Source organism: Saccostrea echinata, unplaced genomic scaffold (genome assembly GCF_033153115.1).
Source record: "Saccostrea echinata isolate AGI-Se365-2 ecotype Australia unplaced genomic scaffold, CSIRO_AGI_Sech_v1 ptg000029l, whole genome shotgun sequence".
Classification (NCBI taxonomy): domain Eukaryota; kingdom Metazoa; phylum Mollusca; class Bivalvia; order Ostreida; family Ostreidae; genus Saccostrea; species Saccostrea echinata.
The window spans coordinates 14740891-14762265 of record NW_026889778.1 but is presented as its reverse complement, the minus strand read 5'-3'; the positions used below and the strand labels follow the sequence as shown (position 1 = coordinate 14762265).

Sequence of the window (21375 nt, the reverse complement as noted above, 5' to 3'; positions counted from 1 at the left end):
TCTGAAAATATTTTATTAAGGGTCAAGATCTTCCCATGTCCAAGTTGACCTTAACTTTTGACCTGGTGACCCTAAACCAATGGAAGTCATTATAACCATGCACCAAGTTCACCCAGGAACAGAGAAGAAGTGGAAGGGAGGGGGGCATAATTTGAATAAACTTGAATGTATACTATATACTACCTGAGGATGCTCCATATAAAAATGACAAATCATGACTTTGCTGTTCTTGAAAAGATTTTTAAAGATTCTCTCTTTATATTCTTAATTTTTGATTGCCCCATCCTACCCCAGGGATCATGATTTGAATAAATTCGAATTTACACTATAAAAAGGCTTTCACATGTTTCGTCTTTTCTGGACCAGTGTTATTGAGAAGAAGATTTTTAAAGATGCCATTAAATTTCCACTAATTATTATTAATTATCTCTCCTTGAAAGAAAACATTGCCCTTCATTGAACAAACTAAAATCTACTTCACCCAGGAATGCTCTGTGGCAAGTTTGGTTGAAATTGGCTAAGTGGTTCTTGAGGTGAAAAACTAAAAGTTTACAGACAGACAGATGGACATTCAGGACATTCTGACATTGGATACTCTCCAATCAGAAAAGCTCACTTGAGCAAGGCTATGTTGAGCTAATAATCAATTCCCTGCATCATATTTAAACTATAAAATAAAAAATGAGTTCTGTTTTCAAAAAGAAAATTAGCTTAATGTAGTAGTGGATCAAAAAATTAAAAGTTCAGCAAATTATCTATTAATACATGTAAAAAATAAAATTGGGGGAAAGAAAATACTTTTTCTGTTCAAATTCCACCATGCTAGCTTGGATAGCCCTCTCCAATTCTTCATCTTCACTATCCACAATGTCTATGTAATCCTGAGAACTGAAAAAGTATGATGTCATGTACTTATTGTATTTTTCAATTTTTTTCTCAAAAATATTAAATATTCCAGCAAGCATTTTTACGTTAATAATTTAGTACATGTACATACATGCATATATAGCTCCTTGACAGTTTAAATACTGGATTTACAATAAGAAATTGGATACAGATAGTTGCACGTGTTTTCTATTCCTTATTTAGGTCACCAATGTCGTGCAACTGTAAAGCCAACTATTGTGCCCCTGTGTGCATTCATTATAAATCAACTCAATTACTTACCTAGCATAATGAGATGAGGGATTTGAGGGTCTGTGCTATAAATAAATTTGACAAAACATTTTATTAAAAATAAAAGATTAAACAGTATATTATTTAAATAAGAAGAGTTACAGCACTCAAATTGCAACATTGCTTGGCATAAACAATGTGAATATACAACTAGATGTGTCATGGCAACCAAAATGCACTCCTCACAGACAGAGTATAACTCTATGATTCAGAAGAACAATGAAACTACTTGAAACCCTTTTACATATTGTAAATCAAGGATGCTCTTACAGAAATGACAATCATAAACAGCCCCACGAGTATTTTAATTGGCTCTTTGATGTTTCAGGCTCCTAAAACGCTTTCAATTTAATATAGAATGAGGCCCATGGTCCACGACACTCACCTGAGTCACCTTGGCCATGTTATCAGAAGTCTTATGAAATCATTTTCCCATCAGAAGTAAATCCTACACCCTAAGATTATGATTTGAACAAACTTTAAAGAATCTACTTTTTATCAGGAATCTTTCATACAAGTTTCTTCTTTTCTTGCCCAGTGGTTTATGAGAAGAAAATTTTAAACATTTTTCCTACATATTTCTACATAACTTGGTTGTCTATTGTGGCCCACCCAAAGGTTCTGTGACAAGTTTGGATAAATTTGACCCAGTAGTACTTGAGCAGTAGAGAATACAAAAGGTTAACAGACAGACTACAGACGACAGCTGATCAGAAAAAGTCACTTGAACCTAGGGATCAGGTGAGCTAAAACAGTTGCAGTTGATAACCTTGAGCGAGAGACTTCTGCAACGGAACTGCACAGTTGGTGTGCCCGTTTCTGCAAATGTAGCTGCTACCTGTTAAAGAAGAGAATGAATGTCAAATATTTATATTTAAAAGCATATTGGTCATGATAAACCTTAAAATATCAAGTGTAGTTTGAAAGTTAGCTTTTATTATTATATTATGGTGCATTATTATACTAAATATAAGTAAAACTGTTTTGTGTGATGTTACTATAATATAACTCTTGCAGAGATAGTGAGCTGTGTTCTCCAATGAAATCAATGACTGTGTCCTACTCATACTCCTTAAATTAAAACAAAATGAAAAATCTACACAGTACATATTTATATATATATATATATACATATACATGTATAAGGTCAAGAAATACATGTCATTAGACACTAAAATAAAATACAAAGATTTCACTACAGGATTTGAAAGTTAATACTTTTGTACCTTTATCTGATGATGATTGGAACCAACAAGTGAAAAACAGGGGTGGAACTGACATAATTGAAATATATGGTTCTTGAAAAAAAAAATGCAAATTGGGCGAGGCTTTAGCCCAGCCCAATATGCATTTTTTCAAGGACCCCATATATTTCTGTATTACCCCTCTAAGTGTCTACTTAACGAATTTATCCTGTCAAAGATTTTTTAATAAAGTTCATTTTCTCTGAGTTAAGCAAACTGTTCCGTAACAATTGTTTACATTGTGACGTCGTTTAATGCTTATGTGATGTCTGTTATTAGGCTCCTTGTGTTCAAATGAGAATGCTTCCATATAAATGTGACCAATCAGGGCTTAGCTGTTCCTGAGAAGAAGATTTTTTAAGATTTTTCCTATATATCTCTATGTAAAACTTTGATCGTCCATTGTGGCCCCATCCTACCCCTGGGGGTCATGATTTTAACAAACTTGAGTCTACACTACCTGATGATGTTTCCATATAAGTTTCATCTTACCTGGTCCAGTGGTTCTTGAGAAGAAGATTTTTAAAAGATACCATTAATTTTTCACTAATTCTTAATTATCTCCCCTTGGAAGAAGGCGTGGCCCTTCATTTGAACAAACTTGAATCATCTTTACCCAAGGATAGTTTGTGGCAAGTTTGGTGGAAATTAGCCCCGTGGTTCTTGAGAAGAAGTTGAAAGAGTGAAAAGTTTATGCACGACGCACGCCCGCACGCCGACGGACGAAAACAGTGCATACTATAGTGTTTAGTCTTACCTTGTCAGTGGACATTCCAGCTGCCTTGGGATCACAATCTTGAGATGGACAGCTCTTTTGTTCCTAAAGATGATAGACTATTTTTTTAAACACAGTTGACAGTGTATCAATTGTGACTGAACATGTATATTGCATTTGTTGTTTTAATTAAATACTCTATGGTTCCCTACCTAGTAACAGATCAATAAAAATTACAAATCTTCAGTATCATCTTCTACATGAACTAATATGAACATATAATATTCCATCTAACATGTTCCAACCTTCAATAAAGGTATACAGATACTCCTGCATTATTCTGGTTGGTCATGAAACACATAAAAACTTATCCAGCATTTTTATGTGCAGGTTTGACACAGATTCTTTGGATCATTCATTAAATACTCAAGTAACAGTTAATTATCTCCTTAAAAAAATGATATCATATTTTTCATATACCGGGTATTTCATAATACTGAAACAGGACAGAAGTGAAGTACAGTTACTATACTACCTATTGCCATAAATTTAATTTTACCATACTTACAGAATCTTCTTGCTTTTCATCCAAATCATGCATACTGGTATCCTATACATATGATAGGACTATTGTAATATGTCACATTTATGATTAATACAAGTAAATCTGAAGTAGCACAATAAATTAATGTTTTTTAAATAGAAGACTTGCATAAATTTCTTCAATCAACATATTTTGCATATATATTGTACTCCATTGATAAGAGACCAACTCCTACATGTCCTACAGATATGCATTCCATATTTTACCACCTAAGCTCTCTCTCTCTCTCTCTTACACATTAAACCTAGAAGGTGTCGTGATTGAAGTGCAACACTTCAAAACATTCACATTGTATACATTTACAACATTCCATTTACCATGTTATGGTGGATTTAAAGCATGCTGTGGATGCAGTGTGTATATATATATATATATATATATATATATATATATATATATATATATATATATATATATATATATATATATATATATATATATATATATATATATATATAATGAACTTATTTATGTTGATGTAAGTAAATATAGGTTAAATGTGGCTAGGTAGACTAATTTTTTAAATATTTTCATATTTCTATTTGCATGCATGACTTACTAGTACTACATGTATAACTAGAAAGCAGTTAAGATGAAGAAGGTGGAAAAAGCAACTAAAGATCCATGAGCCACAATGCTCACTGGAATCCCTGAGTATACACATCTCATTTTGGTAATTGACTTTGATGAAATAGAGCTGGTATGACTTTGAGCAAACTTTTGACCTACACTTCATGAGGGGGACTGCAGATCAATACAAGATATTGTAATTTGATGGTTTTAAAATATTTCCCACTTCTTTCCTATGTAAATTTCTTACCACTATTGTGGCCCAAACATTGCCCCAGAAGGCATGGTTTGAACACACTAAAAGCAAGACAAAGGATGCTTGCACATTAATATAACATATTGCATGCACGTTATTTCATAAAATAAAACTTCTGAAAATTGTTTCTTTCAAATTATATTCATTATGCAAAACATTTAACATTTATAGTGGCCTACCGTAGTCCTAATCATTGGGGCCCTGATTTGAACATACCTGAATATTTACTATATTAAGAAGCTTTTTTCTAGTTTAAATTTTTACTAGCTCAGAATTTTATCATTTCTCAATTACCTCCCTTGATAAATTTAGTGGCATGGAGTTCTTAGGAGCAAACTTGAATCCCCTTACATATATATATATATATATATATATATAGGATATTTTTGGCATGTTCAGTTATAATTGATCCAATACTTCTAGAAAGGAAGTTGTAAATTCTGTGAAATGTGAAGAACAGCACAAGTCAGACAAATTTTATCAGAAAAGCCCAGTTGCACCTTCATATCAGGAAACCTTATTAATATAGAAAAACATGTCTCTGTATTAAACTACTTATATGCAAGAAAAATAATTAAGTTGATGAATGCAAAAGTGTCCCTTAACTACAAAGAGACTTGTGCTAGCAAGTGTAAGAATGGTTAAATATATGTAGTGTTATAGATACATTAATACATGTAGTCACTAAGCAGAGTTCATACTTTACCTATCTGCTGCTTCCACAGTATTATATAAACTAAAAATTTAATCAAACAAAATAATAACAGAAAACATTTTCTCCCAAACCTCAGAGGTAACCAAGAGTATGCTTTTCATTAAAACAATCTATGATGCAGATCAAACCATGTGATGCACCTACTAGAAATAAAAAAACCTTAAGTGAAATGCTGTGAACTTATGTTGTCGAATTAATCAATATTTAGTAACCAGTTACTTCCCTGGCTTTCTGATTAAGTACTTGAGTAATTGATCAATTCAAAACTTATGCCTACCTATCTTCACAATCATATGTTATTCTCTTTGATTAAGCATAATTTCTGAACCATAATGTCGACATTAATTCAGTCTTACATGTACAGTGAAAAGAAGAAAATAACTTTCACAGCCCAATAAAACAGAGATATATACAGTTGAACTTCGGTATCTCAAACACTGATATCTCGAATACCATGGATATGTCAAAGTAATTTGTAAGTCCCAACCCCTTATTCTTTAAGTATTTTACCCTGGATATCTCGAATCCTCGGATATCTCCAAGTTTTTTCTTGGTCCCATTGAGCTCAAGATAATGAGGTTTGACTGTATATATATTGAAGATATATCAGCGATAGACTAAATTAAGGGCTCTGGCATCACTTTGGGACTAAGGAAAAAAAAAATTGAGAATGTTGTGAAAATTGTTATACATTTAAATCTTTATATATTGGATTTCTGGTATTTGCTTTCAACTAAATTATTTGTTATGCAATACATGTATAGGGTATTTTGAGTAGCAAGTTTAGTTTCTACTGAATATCCAACTTTCTTTAATTTTGGGGGAAATGACCATTGGAAAAAAAGTACTTTCTTCAAATTGGGAATGGGGCTTTAAACAGCCCAAATTATAAACAGTGGGGAGCCCTGCTAATTAAATAAAGTTATCATTAATTTTGAAAATTAGGACTGGGTATCGGTTGGGGATTTCGCATAGCGATATTTGAAACTGTATTGCGATATGTATTGCAATATTTTTAATAACAGCTAAAATGCTCTTTTCTTCACCTCCATTTATAAGCAGATTGTATAAAATTTTTATAAATAGGTTGTAACAAAAAAGTTCTAGTTGATTTCACTACAGTTTGGCAACGAAATGCAACCATACAACGAAAACCTTTACCGTTTGGTATACTGTTTGGCACAATTGAAAACGTTTCTGACATCCTCAATTTCATATTTTACTTTATAAATCTAAACCCCAAGCATTTTGCCGGTATATCGGTACTAGAAGAACATATTGCAATACAACATTTTTTGTTAACGAATCGCAATATACCGGAAATTATCGATATTATTGCGCAGCCCTAATATTGCACGTTGCACACCTTACATATGTATACTAGTAAATATGCACCTATTTGTCTAACCTGATTCAAAATTCTTAATAGATGTTATCTGTGTTCATTTGCATTTTTAAGTACGAGGATAATCAATCATTATATCATACTGAAACTTAAAAATAAAACAATTTTTACCTCTTTTCCTGACTCCAGATCAAGATCTGGTAAACTGTCTGTGCTTGATGATTCTGTTAAACTTTCCTAAAAAATGTAAATCAATATGTACTTTTTTGAATACCATATAATTTTTTCAGATTTTCTATTGTTAAAAATCTGTTGACCAAAGACAGCATGAAGTTTTGTCTCTGAAAGTGCTTATCTGTCCAGATCTTAATATGATACTGCATAAGTAAAATAAATATATAAAATCTGTTGACAACTATATTAAATTCATTTTCTAAATATTAATTTACAACATTCTTACCTTATTGCTGAATACCATCACATATAATTTCCCTTGGCCAACATTGGCTTTTATCTGCTCGCCATTCCATGTAAAGCCGGGAGCTACTTGTGGAATTGAAAGTCTTTTTGAAGCATATGACAATATTTCTAACTTTTCTACATCATGGATTCCTGTCCCTTCTAACAAGGCTTTCAGACTGCTTTTAATCAGTGTTTCCTCATCATGTAAACATATCTTAATCATTCCTTCCAATAAGATGTATTCTTTTCTGAAATTTGTAGGTAACTGCAATTTCTTCAAAAAGACAACTTTGTATGTTTTTGAAAAATTTTTGCCTAAAGTTTTCCCTTTCTTCTGTAAGATTTTCTTGGAGGGTAGAGAGGTTATTGATGGGAATGCACATGAATTTCTGAAAGTGCTTGCAACTTCAGTGGCAAAAGATGTATTGTTCAGTATTTGTCGAGTTCTATCTGAAACAGAAATGAGTAATATTTATTAAGTATACATATTTATCATAATCTATACTCAAAATGTCTCTGTATTTAAAGATCATTGTTATCCTTTTCTTATCTATGGTGACAATTAATATTAGTACAGAAAATTAAGGAATTTGTCCCTTAAAACTGGCAATCTGAAATCCAGATTTCATTTTAAAAAAAAAAACAGCAAAGATCATTCAAACACTCTATTCACTGTGTTATTACCAACATGTCCAGTTACAACAACAAAATCATGTGTGTCATTTGGAATGATGAAATCCTCTTCATTGCATTCAACTGCTCGCCATCCATCTCTTAAGTATTTAACCCCAATACCTCCAGGAAACTGTGATGACAATGTCTTTTTTGACAATGTCCGCCCTGCTTTTAAAGGCATTTTAACAGCATTTCCCTGTTGGTGGAGTGCAACATTTACAAACTCCATCCTGTGAAAATTTAAAAAAAGTATCTGTAACAATTTACTTCCAACATACACATCACTATCCCTCCTGGGTCCATCTTTACTAGCGAAGTGTTTTCTGATCTGCTACACATCTCACTAGTGAGAAGTGTAGTGTGAAGTGGATCAGAAACACTAGGTTAGCAAAGATATCCTTGGTCTGGAACCCTCATTGCTACAATTCCAACACTTTTTAAAGGATGGCCTAAATCTTGATCTCTTTAAATATTTCATTATAGCATAAATTATTCACTTGACCAATATGTTATACAAATCATAAGTTGTTTAATCCCCTGTATGTTCAGCACACAATGATTTAACCCTCAAAGCCATTGAAGGGGGGGGGGGGGGATAGGTTGGAAAGAAATTGTTGGTAGCGGTTTACTCCATCCACACCAATTTAAATCCTGGACCAATTTAGAAATTTGCTTCACCGTGCCCAAAAAGCTCCAATCTATTTTACATGTAAATATCCAACTCTCTCTTCATGTCCAGGGATGGGGTAATGATAATGTGTAATGGTAATTGACAGTAATTAATTACAAATTTTGATGTAATTGAAAGTAATGTTTAATTGGCCCCATTGGCCGCATACAGACGCCCGAGGAACCTGAAGGACATGGTAGTAAGAACCAGATTGGACAATCCATTACCGAACGGGGGCTTTAAAACTTGCTCTGACAGAAGATGTCTTCTCTGTAAGTACAGCTCTGACACAGACAGTTTTAACAGCCCCGTTACAGGCCGCAGCTACAAAATACTAGGGAATTTGTCCTGTCAAACAGACAACTGCATTTATCTCATCAGTTGCAAAGTTTGCTCCAAACAGTATGTTGGTGAAACAGGAGATCTCCGCAGGAGAGTCAATAATCACCGTTCTACCATTAGGACCAAAAAACTCAATGAACCCGTTGGGGAACATTTCAACCTTGAAGGTCACAAATGGGAGGACATGACAGTAGTGGTTATTGACCATAATCCAAGATGGACAGACGCGCAGAGAAAAGGCAAGGAAAAGTTCTGGATGCACAGGCTGAAGTCATTCCGCCCTAATGGTATTAACAAACTTAATGACTTCACCAGGATGAACGTGAACTAGACCCAATCCCGGATTGTAACAAACAAGTTCATTCTCTCTATAAAGTGTAAACTTTACCGTTAATTCGTATTAGTAATCCTGGAACAACCTACCCAAATATTTACAGCTCACATTTTTGTTTATTTCTTTTTTCCGATTTCCAAATTTATAATATATCCAAGTTCATATTTCTAAATTGTCCTTCCATATTATCTTTCTTTAATTTCTTTTTATCATGTAGAGTTACGCTATTTTGAGAGAATAAGACAATGTACGATTTACTGTTGGCCGTAATTAATTAGCGATAATTAATTCGTTCAATTATGTAAATCACACTTCACCAGACTACACCCGATAGACCGGACGCAATTCATAGCGCTCCGGATTTCTTTGTTCACAACGGTTTATAAACTCAAAATTAAACATGTAACATTGTAAATATTAAGTGTTTGGTAGTTTAGTAGTAGTGCTAGTTGTTTTTGCTTCTCTATTTCCTTTGTTTTTATGACTTCTTAACTTTTTTCTTTGTCCTGAGGAAGGGACAGGTTGTCCCGAAAATTTGACAATTATTATTGTTCGTGTCTTTGGTCATTTTTAGTGCTTTATATATATAAAAGTGGGCAAAAGCGTACATGATACATTTTACGGGAACTCCAATAGTAGTCGGACAGAGGATTGATGTGTGGTGCCCCTCTGAAACGGTGGCCCGATATGTACAAATACAGATCGTAATGGGATGGACAAACGTTCTTTCCCCAGCAGAGGTCATTGCATGGGGCCATTTGTGAATGAACAAAAGATTGTTGATAAATATTTTATGCATGGAATGAATTATTTTTCACTGGGTAGATCTCTAATCAAGGCATTGAGTACTTTTCTCTCTTAAATCAATCTCACGTGCAGAACGCAAAAAACATTTCAATTTGAAAATTATTTATATCTCTGTCTTAATAAAAAGTCTTAGCAAAAACCCTGTGCTAAATAATAGATCTACGTCAGTCTGCTTCATAGAAATGTTTTATTGTTCTGTATACTTAACAAAGTAAAAACTTTAATTTCACTCCATTAAAAATGCTCTTTAAATTCGGGAATTTTAACCTGAAATATTTATATTGTGCATTCTTTTCGTGCATGCACATTACATCTTTTTCAAGCGAACGATAGGCGATCAGATCGCTTCAAACAATGAGAGAGAGAGAGAATATGTCGGTGGGTTTTTTGTTGTTGTTGTTGTTGTTGTTGTTTTGACTCTCTTGCTAGAATTTTTCACTCATGTAATACGTCTTCAGAGACACGTGATTTACAATTGTACTTGCCATGAAGGATCTTTAACGGGCTAAAGCCTGTCCTGCCACAGGGCCTAGATTTTTAAGTAATGTTCGAAAATTGGGACCAAACGTCCTAAAACTAATACCCGAGGTTTTAGTTTTTAAACAGCTTGGTACATGTAATTCTTTATAAAAACAACCGCAAACTACCTTTGTTTTCTATTACAGTATATGATAGAATATATTTAGGGAAGAAGCTACCCAGTGTTCCTCCCCTCACCTGGTTCCTACGGACCTGGTGAAATATTAATCCCAATGAATAGACACGTGTAATTTTACATTAATGATCAAAATTCAATGTTGTTGCTCGGGCTAGGGGTAGAATTATACACAGTGGAGCACCATATTCAACGTTGAAATATGTTTCTCCTCTTCAATTTTTTCAACCCGTGTCAAAATTCTTTGTTATACCGGGGCTTTAGTCCATTACCTTTTGACTATGGAGGGAGCGCTCTACTTACTGAACTACTGAGCCGGTCCTATTACTTGTTAATTAAAAATAAAGTAAAAAGCAGGGTTTGCACAAAAGGGAGGGTACTCAAATTTACCAGGACAGTGTTAAAAACTGTGAATGTAGACTGGTAAGTCCCTGTCTAGTAATTGCAGGGATTTACTGACATTTTCAAGGAATGACAATTGAAATGGAACTCATAAATTTTCTTACCTTATAATTGGTCATTTGCAAAATTAACTTGTTAAAAAGATTGTATACACAATTACTCCGAAGATGATATTATAAAGATGATTGAATTTCTGATTGACAATACTATGTAGCTTTTGGAGATCAAGTCTTCCAACAATCAGTCGGAATTCCCATGGGTACTTAATGCGCCCCGTTATTAGCGTCCTATTTTTGTATCCATATGAAGCAGAATTTATTCAAGAACTTCTACGTGAAAAAAACCCATCTCTCGCTGATGTCTTCAATTCAACATTTAAGTCCTTACAATCAAAGATACATAGCGGGTTCCAGTAAATGTTCTACCAAGCCTCTTCTTTACTCCTCACTATAATGTTGACAGCAGTGAAGAAGAAATTTTCTTAACTTATTATTGGTCATTTGCAAGATTAATTTGCTAAAAACATTCTGATTGTATGCTCAAGAACTCCGAAGTTGATATCATAAAGATTACTGAGTTTCCGATTGGCAATATCTATGTAGTTAGTGGAGATCAAGTCTTCCAACAATCAGTCGGAATTCCCATGGGTACTAAATGTGCCCCGTTATATGCAGTCCTACTTTTGTAACCAAATGAAGCAGAATTTATTCAAAAACTTCTACATTAAAAGAAGACATGTCTCGCTGTGGTGTTCATTTCAATATTTAGATATATCGTCGACCTTTTATCAATGAACAACATTCATTTTCATTCCTACGTTAATGCAGTAAGTCGCTCTTAACTCAAAATAAAACAAACAAAAGAATCTGAAACATCTTTTTTCATATTTGGATATTTTACTAGACAATTTTATCTATCTATCTATCTATCGCTATCTGTCTATCTATCTATTTATCTATCTATCTATCTATCTATCTATCTATCTATCTATCTATCTATCTATCTATCTATCTATCTATCTATCATCTACATGTATCTATCTAATTTTCTTTCTCTGAAACATTCAATATGTAACATGTATCTAAGGCTACTGTTCAAGCATAAAATTTCTAAATTAGATATTTAATGAGAATGATGACACAGCAATGAAGGAATGCCTATTTAGTCGAAACGTGTCATGTTTTGAAATATGGAGTATCCTGCTAAAAGCAATATAGCATCTGTGCACAGGTTACACGTTGCTTCTGATAACATTTGTCACATCTACTTGATTGATGATGTCTACATCTACTTCGACTTTTTAGCGTTTCCATGTTTGAATGGCAAACTACATGAAGATGCACTTCGTTATGTTCGTCTTGCTTTTGATTTGCATCCATGAAACCAAACTTGCTATAAGCTTCAACGACCTTACAAATGTTGCGTATGGAAAACTTGCAATTCAAAGTTCAGAATATCCTACTCGAAAATATCCAGCATCTAAAGCTGTTAACGGTATTCTTACAGATTTCGCCCACACTGACGAGGAAAAAACACCTTGGCTCCGGATTGATCTTGGAAGGAACTACAAAATACATGAAATAGAAGTCATTGCAAGAAGCAACTGTTGTGGTATGTATTCATCGATTACAAAATTATACATTCATCTCTTCATCCAGTGATGCAATAAAATAAAAATAAACATAAATTTAAAAAAAAGTAAAGATACGCAGTATTAGCTATCCCCGAGGCTCCCTTTAACATTGTTTTACTGCAAATTGCACTACACATTTTTTTTTTTTTTTTTTTTTTTACTATTTTACTTTTTGCCTCAAATTTATTAAATCAGCGCCTTTCGGTTAATGGATAGCCCAATGGCTTAATCCAACCTAATCCTTAATCTCGGGAAATATTTTTTTATTGTTATGAATAAAAAATTCAGATCACAAATGTAAAAGCATTTTTTTCTCCTTACTAACAACATTACATATTGTCTTTCTAACCAAAATCTAATGCGGTTACTAATCATCACCAATGTTACTAATGATAACAACAATAGTTTTAAGTCCCTTTCTCAGTCAGGCGTTGGCACGATAATGATCCCTCACTGCTCAATGGCCCTGAGTGCCGAGTAAAGGTCAAAATTTTAAACCCTTCTCCGGTATATGGTGACGTCTCTATATGAGCGAAAAATTCTCGAATGGGACGTAAAAAACATATAATCAATCAGTCTGTGTGTATTTTGAAAAAAATGAATAAGCAATTTTTCTTTAATCGATTAATCAATTAATAATAAAAAAAAAGAATTCCAATCTCTTTGTGCAATCCTTTTTTTTCAAGGGAGTCAAATAGATACTTGTACTTCCTATTCATATGAATAAAAAATGGTAGGGGACATTTGATTCAGTATATTTTATTGAAATATCTTGATTATCTTGATTTTATAGGAACACGTTCTACTAAAAAGTAAAATATATATTTGATATATGATAATGATATAGATAAGGAAAATGTCCTGAACATTGCATTTGCTTTTATGCAAACAAATAAAGAACAATGCTCTAAATATATATAATTTAAAGAATAAATTTGTCGTGGTTACATTATGTAACCAGAAGATGATATATAAAACATTTTTTTTTCCAATATTTAGCTGACCAACTCCACGACCTAGACATAAAAGTGGGCAAAAGCGTACATGATATGTATCTTTGTGGTCATTATACGGGAACTCCAAAAGTCGTCGGGCAGAGGATTGCTGTGTGGTGCCCCTCTGACACGGTGGGCCGATATGTACAAATACAGATCATAATGGGATGGAAAAACGTTCTTTCCGCAGCAGAGATCATTGTATGGGGACGTTAAACTTTGTAAATGAACACAGATTTGTAGATTACTAAACATTTTTGCAAGTAATGAATTATTCGTATATTCTTATTCTTATGAAATTTGCTAATTATTTTTTTTTATTTTTGCAGGAATGCTGTATATGTACTTGTCTTAATAATTAGTGATTAATTTTCATATTCATAAAATTGTAGTTTATATGAAAAACCGTAAAAAGAAAGGTGAAAAAATATATTTCTTTACCTGCAGCTGGTAATTTACATGCAAAAAATCTTGTGATTTATATTTGAAGAATCATTAGATTATCGAATATTTATCAAGAGATTATCAAATATAAATAACACATAAGTGAATATAAATCAATTTTAAAATAGTAATATCTCTAACAACTTTTTCGAATGCAAACTGAATTCCCCAAAGAAATATAAAAGATTATCCAATATTAATTTAAACATTAAATTAAAATTACTACTTTTTGTATGAATATGAATTATTAACATGTTTTCCAATATGAATATTAACTTTTCAATAATGTCAAAAAAAATGTCAATAAACTAATATAATTCAAATAGAAAAAAAAACAAAGAAGATGGGCGAACAAGGAGAGCAAAATGCATATTGTGCGACAAATATGATAGTAAAAAATTAATCTCAATAATGCCAAAATTTTCTTTGATATTTTATTTAACATTAACGTTTACTTTATGTGAAATCTCCACAAATCGCAAAAATCTCAAAAATATTGAAATTATTGGCCTATATAATAGCATACATATACCAAAGAGAGCAAAATGGGGCAATCCTTCGTTCTAAAAAACAGTTTTTCCATATGAGTGGGTCTTCGCTCCATTTTTTGAAAGATTATACTCAAATATGCGGAAAAAATACATTCTTCGGTTAACATAAACATGGAGCAATGACTCACTATACATTAAAATACACTTTCATGACACAACATTCGTACCTTTCCCAGAGATATTTGAAGTCCATTTAGTCAAGACTACTATCACAAACGTGATCTAAATGCCATATTTCTTTTGAGAGGTATAGCGTAGTGATTAGCGTATTAGTCTCAATGGGAAAAAATATACTCAGGATTTTTATTGCTTGGGTTGGAACCCCAAGAATACCTTTTTTTTAAATCATAAAATGATTTTTGCCGAGAGAATTTTCCACAGAAACATTTTGTTTCTTTTCTCTCAAAACTTTTAAATAAAAATCAAAAATTGAATTTGACTTTTATAATTTTGAAGCTATAGGCATTTTGCACTCTTTGTTCCCCCATCTCCTTTTTCAAAATATAAACATGATTATACAACTATGTACCGGTTTTTAGCCAAAAAGTTACCTAAGGATATAAAAGAAGAAAGAATTAAAAATGAGATCACTTGTTACAAAAATATAGAAATAATATATGTCACAATATTAGAGAAATGGCATTGAAATGGTGAGATCTGTTCTGATAAAGAAAAAGAAGTCTGCTTAATCTAACAATCCCTGTTTTAATTAGGGAAAAACCCTTATTCTGGCTTTAAGTAGGTATATTAGTTAAGTATTTAGGCACTTTATCTTTTGACATGTTGGAGATAGGAGCAACAAGTACTTTATAGCTTATCTCTTTCTTTTGATAAGAGGTCCCTTTATTGTTTCAAAATATAACCATATGCGCTTACCGTTCAAGTGGATGTATGCTTTTTCTTAATTCATTGAGAAGAGGGGGTTTATTTTTGGAGGTAAAATATTATGCCAAATGCCTTAAATAAGTAAATATTTCTTACGAGACAACATCAGAAGAGTACAAAAATCATTTTCACACTCGAGATACATTCTCGTTACAATGTCAATATCGGCCATCATCCCAGAATATGGCGTACGTTTTAGCACTAGTCCGAGAAAATTGAAGCAGTATTTTTCCTCACAACGTAAGGGTGTATTCGGAATTTAGAAAGAAAGGACCTATAGAAGAGAACAATTTCGAGAAAAAAATCACAATTCAAAATCAATGTCCATGAGATATATGTCCATATATTCATATATACATATGAAGTAGTCCTGACTCCTGACACCAAAATGAATGAAATTTTCTCAAATGAAACTATATGATCTGTAGGCTATAATACAGTTTTTTTTTAAAAATATCTTTTCTAGTTTTTTTTTTTGTTGTTTTTTTTTTTTTTTTTTTTTTTTCGTTTAAATTTGATATTGGATTCCAAGTGAACACGATAGAAGGGCATAACGTTGACACGATATATTATAACGTCATGACGTTGTCATTTTTTTATAAGTAGGTAATGCATGAACGTTAATGAAATAGAGTCCAGCAAAATAGACCTTAATTCAAAAATTTGGGAAAAATTTTACTAGGGCAATAAGTAGGGTGAATGGCTCCAGATGAATTGGTGAGTGTTCATTAAGGCATGCATTGATCAACAGAATTCTAGGTGTTATATCCCCTTCGCTCGGGACTTAGTTGGGCTGTATGGGTGCCGTTGTGGCCCAAATCTTAGAAAAACAAGCCAACATCCAGGGAGGATCCGGTACATATGCACTCTCATATGTTATATATTGACATATTTTTAAGCTATGGGTATATGAGGTGTAATTTATAAGCTCCCAAGAAACTGTCCCAACGTATCTGTTTTTATTGACCTCATGTATATGCCTACCCCCTCTGTAAGACTAGCCCTCAGTCTTTTGAATTATAGAAATTCAAAATTATCTATAACAATCTAGATTGTTATAGACAGTTTTAAATTTCTTAAATTGCAAAACTTTAATTTAACACATGTTCGTAATACCGCATTATATGATGTTCCCTGATGACAACCCTATAATTCAAACACTAAGGGACAGCTTGTAGGATACAGCTCAGTAGTTTAGGAATTAATGTTCAGGTTGAAGGCTGTTGGGCAATATTGATCTAGATTTGTTCATGTGAATACTGGGCAAAAACAGTAAAATATCCAAATATGAAACAGATGTGTCAGACTCTGTGGTATCTTTAATTTCAAGCTGACTGGGATATATCGTATCGACATACGAATGGAAACAACCATTGATAATTGACAGTACGTCGTCGATATATCTAAATGTCGAGTTGAAGGCCACAGCAAGTGTATTCTTCATTTCACAAACAAGATTGTGAACAAATTCTGCTTTATATGAATACAAAAGACATCAACAAACGTGCTTGCAAGCATAATTATCCATTCTAATCTTTTAAAAAGATGCAGGTATTCCTAAATGAGATAATAAAGTTTTGTGGAACATAAACTTCGAATAAACTGCGAAAGGCAGAGTTTACTTTCTTTGCAAGAGTTATCTTTTTTGATGTTGGGGTGGTCGAAATTACCCCAAGGCCAATCGAAATGAACTCGTGAAACATGCTTTTTTATTTTTAATCCAAATTTGTTATTCTTAATGTATTTTCAACTCGTAAAGCAGAAAAATATGAAGATAAACAATCTTAAGGTATGTCACTCGTCAGTTTTGAGAAAAGTTTGGCAGGAAAGTCTACCTTCAAAATTATTTATTTCAACTCAATTTTTATGACATATTTGTATTAAACAATGTAAAATGTGCAATATTCAATTTAAAAAACTGCTCACAAAATTGTAAAGAAACAATATTTCTGGGGGACTATTTCTTGTGGTATAAAAAATTATTTAGAATAAATTTCTCCGAATCTACATATTTATTTGAAATCTTTGATTTTTAGCCTTACATGTTTTTACTCGGAGAATTTTTTCGTTATGAGATGCTAGGAATATTAAATGTAGGTTTCAAATAAATTTTTGTTTTAAACAAATTTTACACATTTTCTTAACAGACTTTGCCAAAAATGAACATATCAGCTTCAGTTGGTATTGTTATGTACACGAAAGGGTTCCTTACATTGTTTTGTACACAAAAGGGTTGACCAAAACAAGGAGAATGTTTTCACTCTACCTGGAATAACGGGATCAAATGAATGGGGAACGGACTATATTCAAGATTTTTAACTCTCTCTGACAGTTGTTACGAGGAAGAAAATATAATGTCATGTTTTATGTGTATGCATTGTTGTGCTTCTTATACAACGATATACATTTCTACAAGTAAATGCAACAATTAATTATCTGATTCATGTTACTAAGCACGAAGAAGAACGGCCAAGTATAATAAAATTAATCAGGTTAAAATTAAGAAGGAGGGTAGAATTCACTTTATATTTTTATTACATATCTCGCTTGTATATTATTTCAGTGTTCGTAAATACAGTGTAAATAATTTTACCATTTGTGCTAAACTTCAAAACCACTGGATTCCGCCGACAGCAAAGAAACACTTGGGAAATGCTGATAATTTACCTGTTAAAAAACAATTAGATACCTCGAACCTGCTGTAAACAAGTTCCGGTAATGAGTTATCGTTCTTTACATCGTACCCTAGCGGCAGTTAAAAGGTCTACTCAGAAAGATGCACACTGATCCCCAATTTTCTTTGCGATTTTGAGTCATGCTATATGAGTAGTTAACTAAATTATATTTCCCAAAAATAAACTTGATATAACTCATTGTCACGAGTGAAATAGCTAACTACTCTGAATCTATTTCAAATTCAAACTAATACATAAACTTTAAAATTGTCGCTTAATGGGGATTCAAAGCCATACATCAGCAAAAGTGGTCGAAATTACCCTGATTTATCCTATTCGTGATTTAACTTCAGTCGAAGTACTCGTGTGGAGAAATGTTGTACACTGTAATCATGAATTAATGATGACGTGGCCATTGATACTTGATTTTAATTATTTCTGTGATATTTTTCAGAACATCTTAATACATGCTATTTAAATTATTAAATTTTTTTTATATTAAATTATAATAATTATTTAATCATATACTCATCAAGTTATGTCGAAAATGAAGTTCCATTTTTACCAAGTCAAAAATAACTACATTTTCCCCGCTGGGAATTTTTACTGCCTTAAATGTAATTTTCAACTTCAAAAGGAACCATTTTATTATTTTAGAAACTGAAAGTACAAGTTTCATACCTTCATGCAGATGAAGACAAAAATCTGTCAGAAAATTGCAAATAGACATTCCAAGCTCTTTCACGACATTTTTTTTATATTATTATTATATTATTTGTAATAAAGCTTGGCTTCTGATTTACAAACTCAAAAGAACCATCAATTTTCCGTCATTTTGTTAGCAAAAAAGTGAAAGATTAAAAATATCGTCAATTCAGGAAAAAATTTCTTTCACATTTTCTTCTATCTTTTATTAAATTTTCATAGTGGCCATATTGTTTTCACTGAACAAAATTCTGTCATATCGAAAAGAATATGGCCACTATGCAAATAAGCAAAACGTAAACCATTTTTCCATATGTAAATTCAAAAGTTTACTTAAAGATTGTTTCTTTAAAAATTATATAAAGGAATGGAATTCAGACTTGTATCACATTCTGGAGAAAAGCTAGGTTGCTACAACACTTTTAAACAAGCTTTTGGTCAGGAAAAATATCTTAAATTACTGAAAACGTCTGAGAAGAGGCGATATCTCACACGTTTTCGCAAATCATTCGAAAGTTATGGACAAATGAGAACAAGACTTACCTCTTTGACACTGTAGAATCGTGACATCATCTTAGTCATTTGCTCATCACATACCAAATTATGAAGCAAACATAATTTAAAAAGTTGTGAACAAGGATCAACACAGTGAATTTCATTGAGACCGTCATTAAAATCAACTTCCATCAACACTTTCATTAAATTTATAGCTACTGAGTATTGCAAACATAACAGAGTTTATTCATAGACTAGTGTTATTTGAAGTGGTGAATGCTAAACAGGTGACGTAAAAATAAACCCCAAGCATCAAATCTGATTTTCTTATTTTAACTTATTGTTAAGTGAAAAGAAAGAGGGTCTAAATGTCGCATTTAAGGGCCCTTTCAGCCGTACCCAACTTAAGGACATTGGCAAGGTTCCTGGTTATCGTATAGAATTTTTCAAGAACTCTTGAGTAGGTTTAATTGCACTAAACAGGCTATATTCTGGATTGTTTAACCTTCCAAGCCAACCTTGTTTTTTAGATTTGTCAAATCAGTGTTTTTGCAATTTTCAATGCATTTCCTATGTAAAATGTTGATAAAAGGGACCTACATAATTTTTCACCATAATATTTCTCCAAAACCACCCTTTTTATATAGTTTTTGTATTATATACATTATTGTATCTTCATTTCCTATGACTTCTAGATATTTTGGCTGAAAATGTATATATAGAAACAAGACAAGGGCATACCAGCATCGATCTTTATTTTTGAGTTACTTCCCTTAACAGGTATAATTACATATTATTCATAATGGTGAAGAGAGTCAGACTGGTTGATTGTTTCTATCATGTAATTGACTGAATTCATTGAAACACACTGTCATAAGAATACTGGCATGGATTTATTTTAATCTATATTCGTAGTTTACTAAATGCTGCTTCCTTCATACAACCTAAGAACTGATCACAGTCGGTCTACCTTTCAGCATATGCCACACCTTTCCTTTGCCCTTCCCAGCATACTGAGCATAACTATGGTAAATGACGACCTGTTGGCTCTTTGTCGCCTGAATACAATGTATACAACGAAGTCAGTACTACTTTTCTTTCTTGCTCTATAGATGATTCTATAATGAAGGAAGTACACGTGCTTTTGTTTACCTCTGTAATATACGCTTTATTGGTTTTCACCGTTTAGAGAATTCTACGCGGGAGATCACTCTCAATCACTATTTCATAAGTGAAAAAACCCATGTATTAAACCCTTTTTCTCCGGAAAACCCTGACTTACCAATGTCCTTAAAGATCTCTCACAACAAGAGCACACAAGATTTATGTACGATTGTAATACCTATGGCGTTTCAAAGACTTTTGATTTGGATTAATATATATTCTATAATATTCTACAAAGGTTGGATAAATCCTATTAATTATAATATTTAGGGCTCAAGGGGGTTTGACCAGTCGGCAGGAGAAGCTTACTGTTCCTAAGCACCTCATTCCACCTTTTCTGGGGGTCCGAGTTTTGTGCCCTGTTCACAAATTTGAATTGTTTGTAGGTTTTTTGAGATCGAACAGTGTCATTATATTTACCATTTTCATTTATCTAACAGACAGCTTGGGGAGCTCTTTTTATGCGTTGGAATAAGAGGAATGAATCAATGCCATTATTAATCAGTGTCAGAGTAAAATGTCCAAAAATTTCAAAGTAATAAATTTAAGTCTTAACAAACCATATCTAAATTTTAGCTAACAGTTTTTAGGTCTCATCCGAAGGACCCGCAACTTTCACTTCAAAGTACCGAGCGCTTGGCAAAGGAACAGTTGTTGCCTATTTTTATCGACTTAGGTCAGTCGAGGCCGTGATTCGAAAACAAGACCTTCCCATCACGGAGCGAGCGCTCTACCGACTGAAAAACCATAACGGTTATACACTTTTGAAACCTCTAATATGTTTAGCAAGTTATGTATTTAAGCATATTTTGCTTAAAAATCATATTGAACTAGTATGGTGGCTGGCATAGAACAT

General features: G+C 32.7%; 1 protein-coding gene across 1 annotated transcript; it reads left to right on the top strand.

Annotated features, from left to right (window-relative positions):
• The first annotated feature begins 12291 nt into the window (after positions 1-12291).
• On the top strand, positions 12292-13899 carry LOC133194232 (fucolectin-like). Its single transcript, XM_061330232.1, has 2 exons — positions 12292-12583; positions 13605-13899. Exons 1-2 carry the CDS (start codon positions 12292-12294, stop codon positions 13814-13816), a joined length of 504 nt encoding a protein of 167 aa, XP_061186216.1. The 3' UTR covers positions 13817-13899.
• The last annotated feature ends 7476 nt before the right edge of the window (positions 13900-21375 follow it).